We start from the raw sequence: 18,703 nt of genomic DNA on the forward strand, positions 1-18,703 counted from the left end.
GGATTATGGAAACTTGTGAGAGTGTGGTGACTACAGTACAAGTAGCTTGTTTTTACCTCTACGGCGCAGTCTACATGTCGAAATTCTAGACCTAGGAGACGCTCTAGTCTGCAGTATTATACGGTAAGTACAAACGACTCGCTGTAACGTTACTTAGGCCTAACGTTACTCGTTAGGCCTATTCACTGGTTAGATCTTACTGTCGTACTCGGTGCTATAGAATTAAACTCTTTATTTTCTGTATAGATGTACGCCTACTAAACTCTTAATTAGTATCTATTGACAAACTAGCTCTACGTAGGCCTACGCACGTCAGAAATCAATGGTTTCCTCGCATATGGGTTCTTTGGCAAGATATGCATTGCACACAGACGCGGTTCCAGTTACTCGGTTACTTGCCCTTGCTGGTGATGGCTTGATGGGCGGATGGGCGGGCCGAGGCGCCGGGCTCGCAGGGTAGGATTGAGACTGCTGTTTAGGGTGTTTGCGTGCAGCAGTCGCGTAAGCAATGCGTGCCGATCGTGAATTTCATGCAAGGAAAAGACCATAATTACATGAAAGAAACGCAGCTAAATGTTAGAGAAAGTGAGCAGTTGACAGACGAACATTTGTGACAAGACCCCAACTAGACTAGGAAAGTGTGACAGTCATCTTTCTTCTGTAAATTGCCTTACAATTGAGTCTACCTAGACTGTCTCTACTTAAAGTTAATATTTTATCAGCTATAAAGTTACCATGGATTTGGAGCGGTTGAGAAAACTTGAAGTTGATTTGGAAGGAAGTTAAAGTGGACTTCAACTCTGGGTCTCTTGATAAAACGGACTTGAAGTTGATTTGGAAGTTAATCATAGATTCAGTGGACTTACAGTTGATTTGAGAGTTTAATCATAGATTATCTTGACTTGGGGTTAATTTTATCTTTTGATAAAACGGGGCCCTGATATGTCTGAACCATTCACCATTAGAAAAGTTCTTCAACCTTTACACTCTATTGGTGTAATTGTTTTTCTTCACTTTTCGAATTTCTCGTATCAATTTGTTTCTCAGATGTCTCCATAGGAGCTCGCGCTTCTCTCTGAATGCTCTCTGTCTTTTAGCAATCAAGTACTGGATATGAGGAGTGATCCACAATTTGTCGTCACTATGCATTTTCACTGACCTTATTCATTGATTGTTTGATAGAATGCTGAGCACTTATTTTGTATCCAATCTGCATCGTATACCTCTGATCCAAGTTACGTACTGACGAATGCTGCTATCTGGCATGGGACGCACGCGGCGTTTTCGCGTGGTGTTGCTCTGCTGGGTTTCGGCAGTTGGCAAGAGTAGGACACAATCGGGGTCGCAGAGTCATATGAATGTAATGACCTCTGCCGGTAGATAACTGCTAGCTCTGTTTGTGAATATCTTATCAAGGATGACATCATCGCGAGTGGGTTGTTCAACAACCTGGACGAACGCGTTGGACATGACTCCGCTGAGGTTTAGATGATTACGATCACTCATGATGAAGACCGCAGTATCGGGCTGTTTGGTTAGGATAACGTCAATTGTAGATTCAATATGATCAAGGAGCGAAGCGGCAATTGGGATACGGGTACGTGGGTAGTACACTCCTCCAATAACTATTATGGAGGAAGAGCGATGAAGCCCATGTGGACGGAGAGCGATCCATAATGTTTCCATACCATCAGGAACCTTGACGTCTTCTAGCATCACCCCATTCAGCTCTTGCCTCACGTGTACAGCCACACCGCCTCTCCGGTGATCAGGTCGGGGTCTGGAGAACAGATCATATCCAGGGATGCAGTGAGCACTAGCAGGTTGGTCAGCCGTGCACCAAGATTCCGTTACTGTGGCAACGCCAATGCTGTCGTTACTGAGGAGGACGCTCAGTTTTTCGTTTTTATTTTGTATGACCGAGGATTGCACAATAACAAAAACGGTAACTGGTTTTATGTCAGTACACTGAAGGAGAGGTTGCTATGGAAACCAGGTTGGCATTGTTGGACAGCTCGACTGGCGCGGGTTACAATCGCCGTCACGATTTTTAATGGCCGTCACTCTTTCTGTCACAATTGTTTGAATCTGTCTCTGCTTATTTACACATCCCGATAACCGCGTTTAGTTGATTTAGCAATATACCCTTCAAGAACTTATCATTTGGTATTTTTGTTTTAGGCATGTTTCGTCCACATTTGTGGAATGCCTGCGGTGAAATTTTATGAGCAAGGCCATTGCTGTACAGTGTCCTGACATAAATGCCTCGTATATCGTTCATGCATTGGGTACAACAGGTACTAAAAAAACAACACCAAGGACAAACACCAAGGATATTCACGCAACGAACATTATTAAAAACAGCTTACTCGAGTTGCTCTTTGGTGACCTGCAAATCCCTCAAACATAATCCTTGTCATGAAAATAGCATCTACACACAAAATCCACTGAATCACAACTCTGAAAAATGGACAAAAGTGGTGAAAATAGACTGCAAATCAGGAGCGCTAAGAAGAGTGCACTTGTGCTGCCTAGGGCGCACTTTATGCTGTTGTTGAGAGCACAGGCCATTTGTGAAGTCATCAAAATCAGACCGATATTCTCGATGAAAGTAGGCCATTCGACGACTCCCATTTTTGCTGAATATTAGTCATAATTTCTCGCTCAGGATCGCAATTAGTAGCCAAAAATGGGGACATCTGCATGAGGCATGAAATTTCCTAAGTAACATACCAAGTTCAACAAAGAGGAAAATCATCGAGGTTCTAGTTTAAGAATTTATCTAGAATGCTTATTTACTATATCATCTTCGATACCATACGTGTTTGTCTTCTTTTGAAAACCATACTATGAAAATAGCAGCGATATTAAAATCGTTATACAAAGTGTTATATATGTGCGAGCCGAGCCCACATCAAGTTCAAGTTTCAAGTTTGTATAACATTTATTTTCCATCCTTTTTTCCATGTAGGAAATCACATGCATGAAATTATTGTACAGGAAGGCAGTACCACAAAAAAGCAAAGCTTGTGGTGAGCTGCCTTACAAAATACATTACATCACAAACACAAACATACAAAAACAAACAACAAAAATATGATAATAGTTCCCATGGCAACATTGCAGTGAAATATTCCTCAAAGGGAGTTGTACAGAGAGGTAACAATGAGTATGAAAATGTGACATTGACAAGCTACATGCTATGGCAAATGTTGCATACACAGCAAACCTCGCACGAGTCGAAGCGCTCGGGACTGAAAAAAGAAGAAGAAGAAAAAAAAGAAAAAAAAATACGACTTACGCGAGAGTCGATTTTTTTTCCTTTTTTTTTTGACTCACAGAATATGTACATGCATAGTACATTTGCATGCATTTGTATGTGTGTGTGTGTGTGTGTGCATGTGCTATGTCTATAGTGCAACATAGGTAGCCACTGCTGGCAGACATTCTTTCAGCTGCGTGCTTTCATCCTTGCCAACCCTGAAACAAAACACTCTCCCAGACCCGGTACCCAAACTATACAGCCAGCCGGTTATGCACAAACAAGCTCCGCCCACTTGACCTGTGTGTGTGTGTGTGTGTGTGTATGTGTTGTGTGTGTTGTATGTGTGTGTGTGTGTGTGTGTGTGTGTATGTGTGTGCATGTGTTATGTCCACGGTGCAACACAGGTAGCCACCACTGGCGGACACCCTCCAGCCTCGTGCCCCCATCTCCGCCAACCTAGTCTGGGCTCCGTCCCCTTTTCCTTGGTGCGATAAACCAAGAGAGGGCGCAAATTTTCTGATTGCGATAATAGGGAGACTGCGCGCCCAACGACTAAGGGTCCGGGAAGAAAGTTTCAGCTCCGATCGGATTTTGACCGAACGCGATAAATCATTCGCTCTGACAGGTCCCGCCCACCGAGTATGGTAGTAGTCTGTTTAGCCAGTCTCAGTAAATGGAATTCGCATCTATCTGATTTCGTATGTGATCTATATTAATGACATGTAGATCCATATAGATCACAAATTGGTTTCAGAGTATTCAATTCTTCTGAAGAAAAGATACAGTACCTTTTTCTTCATAGTAGGCCTAATACGAACACATAATGCTGAATTTACTGCTGAAATTGGATTAGACTAGTCATCGACTGTTCTAGGTATTACACAGTTCAGTACCTTTCTCCCAACACCCTGCAGATCTGTCCTTGGTCTCACCATGGTCTCACCATATGGGCGGATGGAGTACTGCATGCATGCATTGCATAATTATGTACCTTACCCAGTATGAGTGTTTAGTTTGGCCATGGACCTAAAAACGAATGGCGATCTACGATCGTTTATCTCTGTGGTTTCTCTCTAATGTTTTTTTTTTTCCAACTTTGTACAAAAAATAGGGCCCAAGTAGCCATGACTGCTCGTATCATAATTACAGAAATGTTTTTGATTTTGTGATCTTGTTTGTGCAACAGGATTTTGTAAGAGAGAGGTATTTCAGTCGGCTGCACTGTGTCCGAGTGAAGTGTATGATCAGGGAGGTGGACTCTTCCACCTCCCTGGTATGATACACTTCGAAAATCGAGGCACTGATTCTAAATATCAAATTGATATTATATGCAAATTGACTGGGTATACTACGACTGCAGTCGACTGTATGTTGTACTTGTGGGCCAATCCTATAAGATGAAGCCTTGAACTTCTGGAATCCCCCCTTTTTTTTAGCCAAGTATAAACGTAAAGTAGGTTTACAATTGGATTTCTATATATATCTGGAGAACAATAATTGACAACACAACCACAATACTATCAGCATAGGGCCTAAATACCACGCAATTTCAAATAAAAACATCACAAATCTTTCTGAGTGTGGCTCTGACGATGAAATTACTAGTAATAAGTGATTTCATCGATGAATAGCCATCAAAGCTTTATGTGTTATGAAATATAACAGGTTAGAATACAAAACACGCTTTGATTACGCGAGCATACAAAGGTTTACCGCGCTGAGCTTCACAAGGAATAGTATTTTATCAGTTTTGATTTAAAAAAAAAAATAAGCTGGTATTTTCTTCAGACCTAATTTACCAAAGGAAGATAAAGATATCACATGTTTAATGGAGAATTTACGTGGCAAACCTTATACACGCTATGTATCCAAAAATTGAATAGGCATTGTTTTCCCGAAGGTTCGTTAATCTGAAAATAAGAGAAACTTTATTATTTTGAAGGTTTGATAGCTCCCCCCCCCCAAAAAAAAAAACAAACACCAAACCAAACAAAACAAAACAAAACAAGCAAACATCAAACAAACAAACAAACAAATGAAACAAGGTTCGTAAATCCACAAATGGAAAAATTGCATACTTTTAACAAACATTCGGAATTACTAACCAATATCGTTTTAAATTAACGAACCTTCGGTATTGCAAACTTTTTTTTTCTTTATTTTTCTTTTAGGGGCTATACAAACGAACATTCGGAAGACCAATCCTTTAGTATTATTTTGTTTTGGATTACCGAACCATCGTACTAATAAACCCTGAAAATGAACCTTTAGAAAAACAAACTGTAACCAGAAATAAAAAATTTCTGACTCCAGAATCAGCATTTACCAATCCCGGAGGGCAGCGGATATCATACAATTCTGATATTCACCTTGCATTATAATGATGATGCCATGTAACAATCAGGAGGTAAACTATAATCATCGAGAAGGCGAGAGAGCCTCCTTGATATAACAGGTAAACTCCACAACACCATGCTGAAGGGCATATAAATCAGACACTTGCTAATGAATATATCGTATCCACGAGTGCAAAATAAATTCATTACTTATTCATTTAAACTTTATGATACCACAGTCTCCGGGGTTCACTCCTCAGAACAATACATATTACATGATAACAACATGGTATGGACTCCTATAAAGTTTATCTAGCTGCCCTAGATTTTTAATCCTTCATTGTTGGACGATAATTAAAGATGTTCATTAACAGCATGATTAAAGGAGAAATATCTGGTATTTCCAATGAAACAAAATAGTACGTTACCGTTAAGACAAATTGCAATATGTCGTGCCCCACACTGCGCATCATCAATTTTTATACAGATGTTCAATGCATATAAATGCAATTTTACTAATAGCTGGGTTCGAAAGTTATATCATCTGTGATGTGTAAATATTTGCTAAACTATTTACTTCCGGGTAAGTTGCTTTCCAATAGGTGATCTTCAACCATACAGACAAGAGAAAGTCCACTCCCATTAAAAAAGAGAAGTAAAATGCATGTCTTTTCAACAGTATGGTTTTGCGGGAGGTAATTTGCTAGTCGCATCTTATTCAATTTTGCCCCCCCCCCCCCTTTTTTGTGTGTGTGTGTATCAATGAGAATGACCTGTATTCCGTCCTGCATTCACATTGGTGAGCACCCATTAAAAAGAAGTGTTCGCTTTCAAAGTCATAAGACAATTTGAGTCACTGTGTATCTGCGTCTGTGAAGCATTCTCCTTCTCATCATTACAATGTCATGTTGTATTATCATCCTTCGATCAACACGGCTTAATGTATACCATTACAAGTTTGTTTCCTTTTGCTTTGTTTTGCTTTACTGCTATAGGTTAGCACTAACACCTTTTCAGGGAAAATAGATGTGTGTAACCCTCCTGTTACTTCAAAATCCATTCAGTTAATAAAATTAAAAGAATTGACATATTGTTATCGCCACGTATCAGCACATGCCGTGTGAACATAACAGCGGGTATTGTTGTGATGGTTAAGTGTGTTATTTACAAGTACATAACTACAAACCCTTCTTTTAAGTTTCGGGTAATGAACGTTATTTCATTATCAGAAAAAAAAATAGTGAGCAATAGTTTATTTTCGAATAAACGAACCTTCGGAATAACAGACATAGCTTTTAACCAGCACCATATTCCTCACGAATATAGCACTATCAGCATAATCTGTTTTAAAGGCAAGCCACAAGTGTTTTGGTAAAAAGGACGCAAGGAATAATGTTGCTTTTACGTTTAGATGAAGTAGTTTGACTATGAAAGTTGTTACTATGAATAAATTCCCTCAGAGCGTTTGTATAAGTTTATAATTGGATGAATCCTGCGAGTTATGTTGGCCAGGGAGTGAGTTTTCGTAACGTATACATTTCCCACCTGCGCTTTTCCATGGAAATGAGATAATAAAGTTACTTTAATGTGTTCTATAGTGAGATATGGGAGTAGTTCCTTGCAGTTGAGCTATATAAGGCTCTCATAATCCTTGAGGAGAAATTTCATAGCAGGGTATCACGTATGTTTCGTTGAATCTTAAAATACCTTATGGAATTCGTCAGTGAAATCCGTCTGTATTTGACTCGATCTATAAAAAAAAAAACAATAACAAAAACACGAACCTCTTCGTTATTCTACCCGCAGGCGCAATCCAATGAATTTCACTTGCCTTTGTTGATCATGACAATTTTTTTATTCCTATCTACAATCAGGCTTTCAAAGACAGAAATCTATTTTGGCACGATCGACTATTTGAATCTGGTTCCTACATTCGATATTTTGTAATGATAATAATAGTATTATTATTATTTCTTTTCTTTTTTTTGGGGGGGGGGGGGGGAGGGGGGTGTGGTTTTTAATATCTTTGCTAGAGTTGCTTTACCAAAAATATGACTTCTGTGACACGGGATCCCTTAAATCTATTGGAATATTGATCAAAAGTCATGTATATGAAGATCACATATTTTAGCGGATATAGTGGGATTGACCCTTTTACTGATGTCATTCTGTTATTCTCGGAGGAATCAATCTAAAATAAAGTCTGTAATCTGCAATAAGCCTATAATGTCCAATGAAACATGATTTTTTTCATCGTACTATAAAATCGTGGTATACAGCTCCCCTATTTGGATGGAGGCTACGTTTCATGAAAAGACTTCTCTCTCATAAGACACACAGACTTTACTTCTCTTGTATACATAATATAGCTACATAATTATGAGAATCTGTGGAATTTCCTTGATTTTATGTAAAGACTTTTATATGATGACTTCATGAAATCATGGAATGGGCAGCTTGTCTCTCATCATGCATAAAGAAAGCACGTAGGCCTACATAATGCAGTATGAGCTGGCGATCGAAGTACAAGTTAGTGGGCTTCAGAACAAAACCCCCTATTTTGGTGGACAATGCTGTATGAGTGTAGTGGAGGTGGGCAGCACTACCACACACTACCAGCGGGCATGCGATCAGCTGGTATTCTCATTAACTAGTAAAACTGTCCGATTGACTGCGAGTCATGAATATTCATGACCACTCTAGCGTGAACTCTTGACCCTGCTCGATCCGGCGAAAGTATTTTACTGGACTCTTTTTTCTCGGGTATCGCAGTTCTCGGCGTATCGCAATCCTCGGGTGTCACGCCCTCATACGGCTTGTCGCGTACACTGAATCACCCCTACGAGTAAAAAGAGTCCAGAAGCTAGACTACCGCCAACCCCGAGACAAAACACTCTCCCAGGCCCATCCCACCTCCATCGCAGTTACGCACAAATAAGCTCCGCCCACTTGGCTTGTCACTAATGAAACAGCGATTGGCTTGAACAAGAAGTTCTGGCTTGACATACATGGGTAAAGTATAGATGTGTTGTGTAAATGGACAATTGTAAATGGACAATTGTATGGATCAATATATTGTGTGTATAGTGTACATATGTACGTATTCGACATACATGCAGAGCAATACGGCACTCCTCTAATGTAATGAGAATGCCAGACAAATCTTCTATGGCTCAAGTAATGTAAATACAATGTAAAGTGTTTTTTTTTAATACAAAAAGGACCGACTGTTTAACTTCGACACAGCCGAAATTCGACTCTCGCACTTCAGCTTATGCATATATTTCTTAGAGAAAATATATAGGGAAAAAAATCAGGACTTTTTATTTAGCTTCGAGTTAAGTGATTTCCGACTCACTCGACGTCGACTTATCCGAGGTTTACTGTATCTGAATTATCCATTGCATATTTAGTAACTGTCAATAATATGAAACCAGATGTAAACAAGATAATGGATGAGATGCACTGGTTCCAACTAAATCGTAAATGGACATGGCACTGTTGGAATAAGATATTCCTCAAAGAGAGATATTGCAGTCTACCAGAGAGGCGACATTTAAGTATAAAAATATGTGACAACCTACGGCCAGTAGCAGAGGTTGCATATATCAGAGTTAAACATTGAATATTTACTACAAGTAATATGAGACATCTGCATAGTTGTAACAAAACAATGACTGAGATGCACTCTTGCAGTACCTACTGAATCATAAATAAACCACTTTACTGATATATTAAATCTTATACATGTCATTTGAACAAAAGTTGTTCTTAGCAACCTGAAAGCTCACACGAGGCCTGTTCAACACAATATTCAGACAATATATTGGTGTGTGCAAAGTGGATTCGCCCGATGATAATGCACGGGCTACTAAAATGACTCAACACCAGGCACTGCCAGGCCCTGAGAGAGCAGACTTGACCGCAACTCCGTCATTCCAGAAAGAAAGACGATTTATAGTGGCATTTAAATAGACTAAAAGAAGATATAGATTTTAAATGAGCTGGGAGATTATTCCAGACCTTGGGACCAGAAAAACGCACTGTGTGTTGGAAGGAGACTTTTTTATGCTTTGGAATGTGTATTAGTGAAGCTGATCTGGTTTCACACTTATGATATTCCGAGTTTACTTCAAATAAGCTACATAGATGATCAGGAAAACGATTATTTGCACACTTATACATAAATAAACCCAATTGGAGTGTATTGATATCTTTTAAACGCAGTAACTTTAACTCATTAAACAATGTATCAGTTCGAGCACCACCAGGACCTATATTTCGTACATTACATAAATATCTAATGATATGATTTTGATATACATGTACCTGTAATCGTTTCAGATTTGATTCAAATGTATTTCCCCAGACAATATTACAATACGTCAGGTAAGGTAGGATAAGTGTGCAATAAAGCATACGTTGTATGTTAACAGGCAAAAAATATGCAAATTTACGAATAATACCAGTATTTTTAGACACTTTTCGTTCAACTTCTGCAATATGAAATTTCCAAGATAACTTGGAGTCAATAAATACACCCAAAAAATGTGTTTTATCAACTTTAGGGATTGCATCATTATTTAGGTAAATATTAACATTTCTAACATCAACTTTTTTCCTATTATTAAAAAGAATGTAGTTACATTTTTTACTATTCAAAGATAACCTGTTAGCTTGAAACCAATCACATACGTTTTGAAGTTCGCTATTGACTTCATTGCACAAAATATCCAGGTTTATACCACATGAAAAAATATTTGTATCGTCAGCGTATAATATAAAAGAAAGCTTATCAGAAACAGTATCTATATCATTTATATATAATATAAAAAGAAGTGGGCCAAGGAGTGAACCCTGAGGAACACCACATATAACTTTACTAAGTTGTGAAACAACAGAATTATATGATAACGATCTTTAAGATAACTAGAAAACCAGCTGTGGGCAGTACCTCGAAAACCATAATGATGTAACTTAGAAAGCAGAATATCATGGTTGAGAGTATCGAAAGCCTTTGACAAGTCAATGAACACTCCCAACGTGTACATATCATGTTCAAAGGCATCAACAATCTGATTTGTTAAATCAATTAAGGCTAAAGATGTAGAAAATTTTTGTCGGAAACCATATCGACTATTACTTAATATGACAAAAACAAACAAACAAACAAACAAACAAACAAACAAAACAAACATGCATAGGCGATGCACTTGCTGTTTCCAGGGATTTATTTCGGCTAATTTTCAGACTATCCTCGTCAACAATGATTTATGGGAATCAAACGCAAATTGCGATCAAACGCAGGTTTCTTCTAGCAACGGAACGCAGGTATCAAAAGCAATTTGCGGGCGATACTTGCGTTTGATGTGAAATTGCGTTTAAACTCTGCATGAGATTCTAGCAACGGGGCCCTGGTCTTGTCCCTTTAGGTCTGGTACATCTACATTGGTGTTCTTCCTTGATAAGGAATTTACTTTACTCCACCATATCCTGCTACTAGGCTCCCATTTGGCAGCTCTTTTTCCAGGTTCTCATCATAATGTCTCTTAGCATTTTTCCCCTACCTCGTTCTATACCACTCTTTCTTCTTTGAAATTCTGTCAGTTTTCTTCTGTGTTGCTTTTTTTTCGCTTGCGTGGTATGCATGTGGTATATATATTTTTTGTTTTTGCTTTATCGCCTCACAATTATATCATACTCTATGAGTTACAAAATGAATGTTCACATAAGCGTTGAAAGAAGACAAACCTTAAACATCCTCAGTACTTTTGCCAGACCACTCAGCTCATTTTTGATGAAGAGAACCATGGGGGCGTTAGTTACCACGTCCCACGATGACATGCGTCGCACAACAGCACGACGATCCTGAAATTACGAAAATGGTTAGGTGTTAATTCTACTGATTGTTGAGACGATGTTAATTTTTTCAGTGTTATGTCAAGTGAGATTTTTGGCCTGAATAGAATAGTTTTTCAGTATATTGCCCGGAGACATATCCCGGACCAGCATACATGACTCTTGTTTTCCGAATATGGTCAATGAGACGAGGACCCCGTTTACATAACAATGGGCCCGTCTGCCGGCCCAAGGTGGGTATCTTATCCAGAAATTTGAGAGGTTTTAAACCAACGATTTCCGGTTTTCCTAATACGTATCGAAGTGGAGCTTTTCATCTATTAACAAATATTTTTCGGGTGACATATGCCTCGGGCACTTGTCTGTTTTAATCATGTCCCTAGGGGATTCACCTAGAAATTACGCATTTACTGTTAGGTAGAGTCTAACTTGTTCTGCACGATTTTTATCTGGGCTTACACTTGTACAGGGTACGCGTCACGGTGTCATGACATATGTTCCGTCGATAATTCTCCGAAAATTGAGAAAACTGCTGCACGAAAAATGCTCTGCCGACATTTGCTCCGTCGACATATTTCTTCGAAGACATCACATTTGTTCTGCCGGCAAGTGCTCCGCCGACTCTGCCGACGAATAAATTCTCAATGAATTCATAGGTGCTTTTATTGGTGCTTGTTTGTTTATTTTTGTTTTTTGGTGAGACCAAAGATCACGGGCGAGAATGATTGTATTATACGTTTGGTTACCCAAGGTTTTCTATTTTTTCTATTTGTTTTTGTGAGGGCTAACGGTACAATTCTCTCATATAAATCCGTTAAAGGGGTGGTACAGTATTGGTGGAGATGAAAATTGGGCTTTAACTTTTTTTTTGCGAGATACCAAGAAAAAACGTGAAATAGTACAGAGCATACCATTTTAAGAGGAATTCAAAGTTTATTTGATAAAAATCGGGTTTGGAATAGCTGAAACATCCAGAAACAAAATAAAACAAAACAATTATAATAAAATGTCGGTCCCACACTTTATTAAGATCGTTCTGTTTTGGATATCTCGGCCATTTCAAAACAATTTTTATCAAATAAACATTGGATCCCTCTTGGAATTACATGCTCTTTCATATTTCATTAGAGGTTTCTCACTATCTCACCAAATAATGATAAAAACCTGAAGTTAAGTCTCAACCAAAACTGTACGATCCCTTTAACCTAGATATGAATATTTCATAGGCCCTGTCAGTATTGAACTGAAGAAACACCTCTGACCAGTCTTCATTTATCAATTCATAAATTAATGATTCAATATTCATGGGAGTTTCTTTCGTATACATTTTGTTAAGTTGGGGTATAGGCGGCGTAAAATGTAGCTGGTCAATAATAGTGAATATCGGTAAATGGTCTGAAATGTCCTAATACAAAATTCCATTGGAACAAGTGTCATGAGGTATATCTAAAAATATATCGTCAAGGGGAGTTTGTGATGTTGTCGAAATGCGAGTTGCTCTGGAGATGTGGGGAAAAAGAGCATACGAATTAAGGATGCCAACAAATTTTTGTGAGGTATTTGCATTCTTTTTCAGTAAGTCAATATTATAATCACCCATCAAATAAACATACTTATTTCCACGTGTTATATTATCCAAACGTAATTCAAATTTATCCAAAAAATTATCTGCAGAATTACCAGGTGGTCTATATATTATTCCTAGAACAATATTCTTTTTATGTTTTTGTAGTATTTCAATAAATAAGGATTCACTCTTCTCTATCTGTAAAGCTGTTCTTAATTTAAAATCATACTGAGTATGAACATAGAGCGCAACACCGCCCCCTTCCCGTGACGGCGATCCAAACGCAAACACTGATAATGTGGAATGCTAAATAAAGGAGGTGAATTTGCGTTAAGCCAGGTTTCTGTTATTCCTATAATTGAAAAAGGATGATTTTTTATGGATGACAGCAGTAACTCTACAGAATCAAAATTTTTATTAAGACTTCTCGCATTTATGTGAATTAAACTCAAACAATTCGAACAATTTTTATTTGCATCGTTTGAAATATCTGAATATCTCTGATCATGTAAAAAACAAAACGTTTTATTGAATTCTTCTATTGTATAATAATCACTCGAATGATTTACAACATTTTGGTCGCATATACTGGTGATCGAAATTCATATTGTGTATTGGAATGCACCAAAATGTTGTGAATTAGGTAAGTATGAATAAGGAAGAATGGAAACTCATTGGTCCAGAACACTATTAGGACAAAGGCAGAAAGAGGGGAGAAAATTCGAGAGAGAAGTGAAGACGGAATGATTTTACAATAACACATATCAAACAAAGAACGAAAACACAGCAAAAAATATATACAATACCTATCATGAACTTCTTTAACAAACTAAGACGTGTGCTACACGTACTAGGCAGTGGACAGTGGAAGTGGACAGATCTCCCACTGACAAGAAAAAAAAACCCAATTATAAACAATCAGCTATTTACCGATATACATATGTCATAATTGCTTGGCAGGAAAAAGAAATCATTCAAATCACTGTATTATTCTTCGCACATATCAAAAATTTATATATATATATATATATATATATATACACATATATATCTCGCAATCAAGAAACACTAAACACCTCCGGTCTCCTACGTCACAGAAATCCTAGAAGGGGGGGGGGGCATGATGGGGTACATCTGGCGGGCGGCAGTAGCCTAAGAGAAACGCAATAATCAGCCATACATTTCGGAAAGTATAACAATCTCTACTTTGTTATTCCCCTCATGGAAAGCAAGAACAAAAAGACAAACTAAAATACGGCAAACTGAGAGGCAACTTGGTATAAGAAAAAAATTGGAAGCCCCGTGTGTTTACCTCGGGATAAATACCAGTCGAACACCTCATAAGAGGTGAGCACCCTCTAAAAGGGTGCAACTTTGCGGCCCACAGAAACACATGTGCAAAAATCTGAACTGGGCAGCTTATAAGGCAACGACCAGCCGACTATATGTACAACGATGCTGTGTTACGTAAGACTTCGTTGCCAAGAGATATCGTATGAAATATCAGTCAGTCCGCAGCACCCGATAATTCGCTCTTATTTATTCAACTCGTATGCAAGCCCGCTTTAGGCTTGCATACGTAATGAGCTGCGTAAGGGGATTTTGTCCTTGGGCTTTCGGCTACAAAAATACACCTTATGTTCACAAATTTGGTATCAAATTCAAGGAAAATATGTAAACTATCGTCACATGTTACCCAAACTATTGTAAATGAAAAATATCATAGCGTAATTTGAGCTTGAAAAATGATGAAAAAAGTAATTCGTGCAGTACACTTTCAAGACGTCAAAAAATACCAAATTCACCTTGCGTCTCAATGAAAATGCTTTATTTGGTAGTCCATCTCCTAATCTTTGTATCCATGTAAATATCTTGACAATTTGTTGCTTAATCCGGTCAGGAACCAGTAAAGTATACATCGATGTCAGTGCTGATCAGCTTGAAACCGTGCAATCTCAAGAGTAAGCTCTCTCATTGGACAGCGCCTGCACTCAGCGCTTGCATTACGTCATTACGCTGCTACATAACGGTTTCATGCCACTTGCGGTTTCTTGGCACGCGTGTAGTTCAAGCGCTGAACGCACGCACTGTCCAATGAGAGAGCTCTTTCGAAACCACTGTACACTTTGTGCGGAGCATACTTCTGGCTTAGGAGTGAATTTTACAGACATTTCAAAACGGAAAAACTAGTATAAATCATGCTTGCGTCTCCTTGACTCCAATATATGATGAGTATCTAAGTTTCCTCTCTACGAAAAAGCCAAAATCAGAAACAGCAGTTTCTTAATCCGGTCAGGAACCAAAAAAGAACATTAGATGACAAAATCTTCCGTGAAAAGCAGGTAAAATTTACGCAAATTCAATTGATTATATAGTCATGATAAGATCCGATGTTATAGGCAAATTTAGTATCAAAATAAAGATCAAAGTCTGGAAAACAATTTACCGTGACTTGTAGCCATGACGAATGTATGTACAAGTCGCTACACTGTGAAAACCATAGCCCTATCAAAGTCTCGCAAAATCTCGCACGACGAGACAGTTTTCGAACGCAAAGATCGTCAACGAGAGTGCTGAATAAATCTTGCCGGATCGGCTCATTAGCATACGTGCTGCGGACTGACTGATATGTTGTGCATGTTGACTCTCACTTTTCAAATAGATTTGTGAATAGCGAGTGTCATTGATAAGCTTTTCTACTGAGGCCAGGATGTTATGTACATAATATGCCTCAAACCAAACTGGCCTGTAGCACGTGACATGACGAAGATGATAAAAGTTTCGTATCAGTGACCATGTGTTTCAGAGTAACAAAAGAAAAAAAAAAATAACAGCAAAAGCCAGGGGGCAGGCTAAACAACCTGTTGGCTATCAAACAGCAATGTTGTGTTATATAATATTACGATGACACGTGTCCCCATTTAAACACACAATAGCAATGTTAAAATGAACAAAATTCACCTTTGAATTACAAACTTTTCGGTCTTAGAGCAGGGGTGGCAAAACTCAGAAGACTATTTATGGTGTTCACGCCAATTGTTACACGTTTCAGATCGAATAAACAGCATTGAAATTAATGAGGGGAGTGGAGCAATGACCCTTCAACTCCAAATCATTGAGTCTATTCTTACGTAAATTACAATGAACGTCTTTATAATGTGTGTGGATGTATAGCCAACAGCTTTAACAACTTGGAGGCTATTATTTGTGAGTGGCGGGAAATGAAAATAAAGCAATCAGATAAAAAAAAAAAACTTCAAGGGATGTGACCGTCGGAAAAAGCAAAACAGTGTATGCAGGACGGTTGGGGCGAAGACCATTAACTTCTATGATAGCTATGTTATATAGCGTGATTAATTGCCAAGTTTTAAAGTAGCCCACACACTTAATAGAATAATTTTTGAGTGGCTAATAAACAGAATTGTTCTGTATAAAACGCGCATTTATTTGTTTGACAAGAGTGGCATAAAAAAAAACCCTGTTCTACTATTACATAAGATTTCCTTATCGTGAATCATGTCGCTATATATGCAAACACATTGGACCTACAGCTTCAAAAGTTAGTAGAACACAATTTGTGACTTGCAAGGCATTGAGAGTTCATGTGCACAGTGAAGGGCTTTATACAATAAATAATATGTAACAGTTAATGGGGCAAGTAGGGCAACGACCAACCGACTGTGAACGACGATGGTGTGTAACGTAAGACTTCGTTGCCAAGAGATACCGTATCAAATATGTTGTACACGTTGACTCTTACTTTTCAAATAGATTTGTGAATGGCTGATAAGCTTTTCTACTGCGGTCAGGATGTACATAAATTATGCCCCAAACCAAACTGGCCTGTAAAACGTAACATGATAAAGGTGACAAAATGTTTCGTATCAACGACCACGTGTTTCAGAGTAGCAAATAAAAAAATAGAACAGTAAAAGACAAGGGGCAGGCCAAACAACCTGTTTGCTATCAAACAGCAATGTTGTGTTACATAATATTACGATGACATGTGTCCCCATTTTTAACATGGTAATGTTACCACCAAAAAAAAAAAAATAATAATAATTGCCTTCAAATTACAAGCTTTTCAATCTTAAAGCGGGAGTGGCAAAACTCAGAGGATTATGACGTAAAAGACTATTCATAATGTTCACGTCAATTCGTCGCTGATACGGCGAAGTGACAAAAACCCAAATTATTTTGGTCAGATTTTCGATTTTGAGTTTTTGTCATTAAAAGATTGCTTTTGAGGTACTCTAACAACTATCAAAATTTCGTGCCATGAAAACTCATATTTTTTGAGAAAAATGAGAAAATGTAAATGTAAAAAATCCTGACCTTGGCATATCGAGAGTTGACGAACTGACGAAAAGCGTGTTCGTCGCTTCGCCGGCTTTTGTTTATGCATGGAGTGAATTGCATGTAAGAAGTTGACGAACTGACGAAATCAAGTCCCTTCCGTAAGTAATCGAAGGAAAATGTAGATTTCGTAGTTTTTCCTCTCATAAATTTGTTTGTAAATGCCTTTAGGACTTATATAATGTACCCTGATAGTATTCAGAAAAGGTACAAATATTCATTTTGTCCTCAATCGCTATGTTTATGATCGTTGTTTAAGGACTAGGCATCTTAGTCCCACACATACATAAATCTGCTTGTTGACCCTAGCATGTCACGGAAAATCTGCGTGTCACTGTCAGACACTGTTTTACATTTGAAATGAGAGTTACAGTTCGACAACCAATATTTGTCAAGTACTAGTACTATCTAGAGTGTCTAGAATAAATCTATAGAATGTCTGAAATCGTGGTTTAGAGCAGGGACTGAGAAACTTTAAGTTAAGCTAGATTCGTTGATCTAGAAGTGTAGAACCCCTAGGCCTGGCGGTCTAGGATAGAATATAGACTGTGTAACGTTAGGCCTAGAGGGAGAATTAGAGACTCTTATTCTTAAATGGTATAACGGTTAGGTGTAGGGACTGTAGTAGAAATTTCTACTACACCTAACCGTTTTACCATTTAAGAATATAAGAGTCTTTAATTCTAGGCCTACACTATAGTCTATCCTAGACCTACCTAGGGGTTCTAGATCAACGAAACTAGTTTAACTTCCAGTTAAATACCAATGGTATAACGGTATAACGGTTGGGTGTAGTAGAAATTTAAGAATAAGAGTCTTTAATTAGGCCTACACTATCAAATCTAGGCCTATCTATAGGCCCGTACTTCAATGCTGGTATAGGAGTAGTACCGGTAATAGAACTAGAAGTATTACTATTAACACTAGTATTAGGAGACAACAGGCAACAAATCTTAGCAAATCAATTTCATGATGACATGACAACAGTCAGTGATCAGAGTCTGACTGTGGCTGCCCTTCAGGCCCTGACCTAACCGTGTCCAGCCCCACTTGAAAGCCACAGTAGGCCAATATGTACCCTGGATAATAATGATACAAATGGTTCCTCAGACAGTGTAACTCAGGCCTGGGGACTGTTGGTACCAGCATATTGATCATTGTTTAACAAAACTGGTGCGGATAGTGTAGCTTTAGGATTTCTTCTTGGTACCGGTAATCCTTAACTTAAGACATATCCAAAAATATTGTGTAGGCATTTGACAAAAAGTAGGCCCTATGGCAGTCAAAGACAAAGCTAGTGTAGGTGGTCATCCAAGTTCT

The 18,703-nt window shown here is 38.3% G+C and overlaps 1 protein-coding gene across 1 annotated transcript in view; it reads right to left on the reverse strand.

Annotated features, from left to right (window-relative positions):
- Positions 1-18,703, reverse strand: part of LOC140228789 (tryptophan 5-hydroxylase 1-like) — a 217,221-nt gene that overhangs the window by 150,171 nt on the left and 48,347 nt on the right. Inside the window, exon 2 of the mRNA XM_072309063.1 lies at positions 11,353-11,469. Within this exon, the coding sequence (XP_072165164.1) occupies positions 11,353-11,469 (117 nt within the window). The remainder of the gene's footprint in view (positions 1-11,352; positions 11,470-18,703) is intronic.

Source organism: Diadema setosum, chromosome 5 (assembly GCF_964275005.1).
Source record: "Diadema setosum chromosome 5, eeDiaSeto1, whole genome shotgun sequence".
NCBI lineage: Eukaryota > Metazoa > Echinodermata > Echinoidea > Diadematoida > Diadematidae > Diadema > Diadema setosum.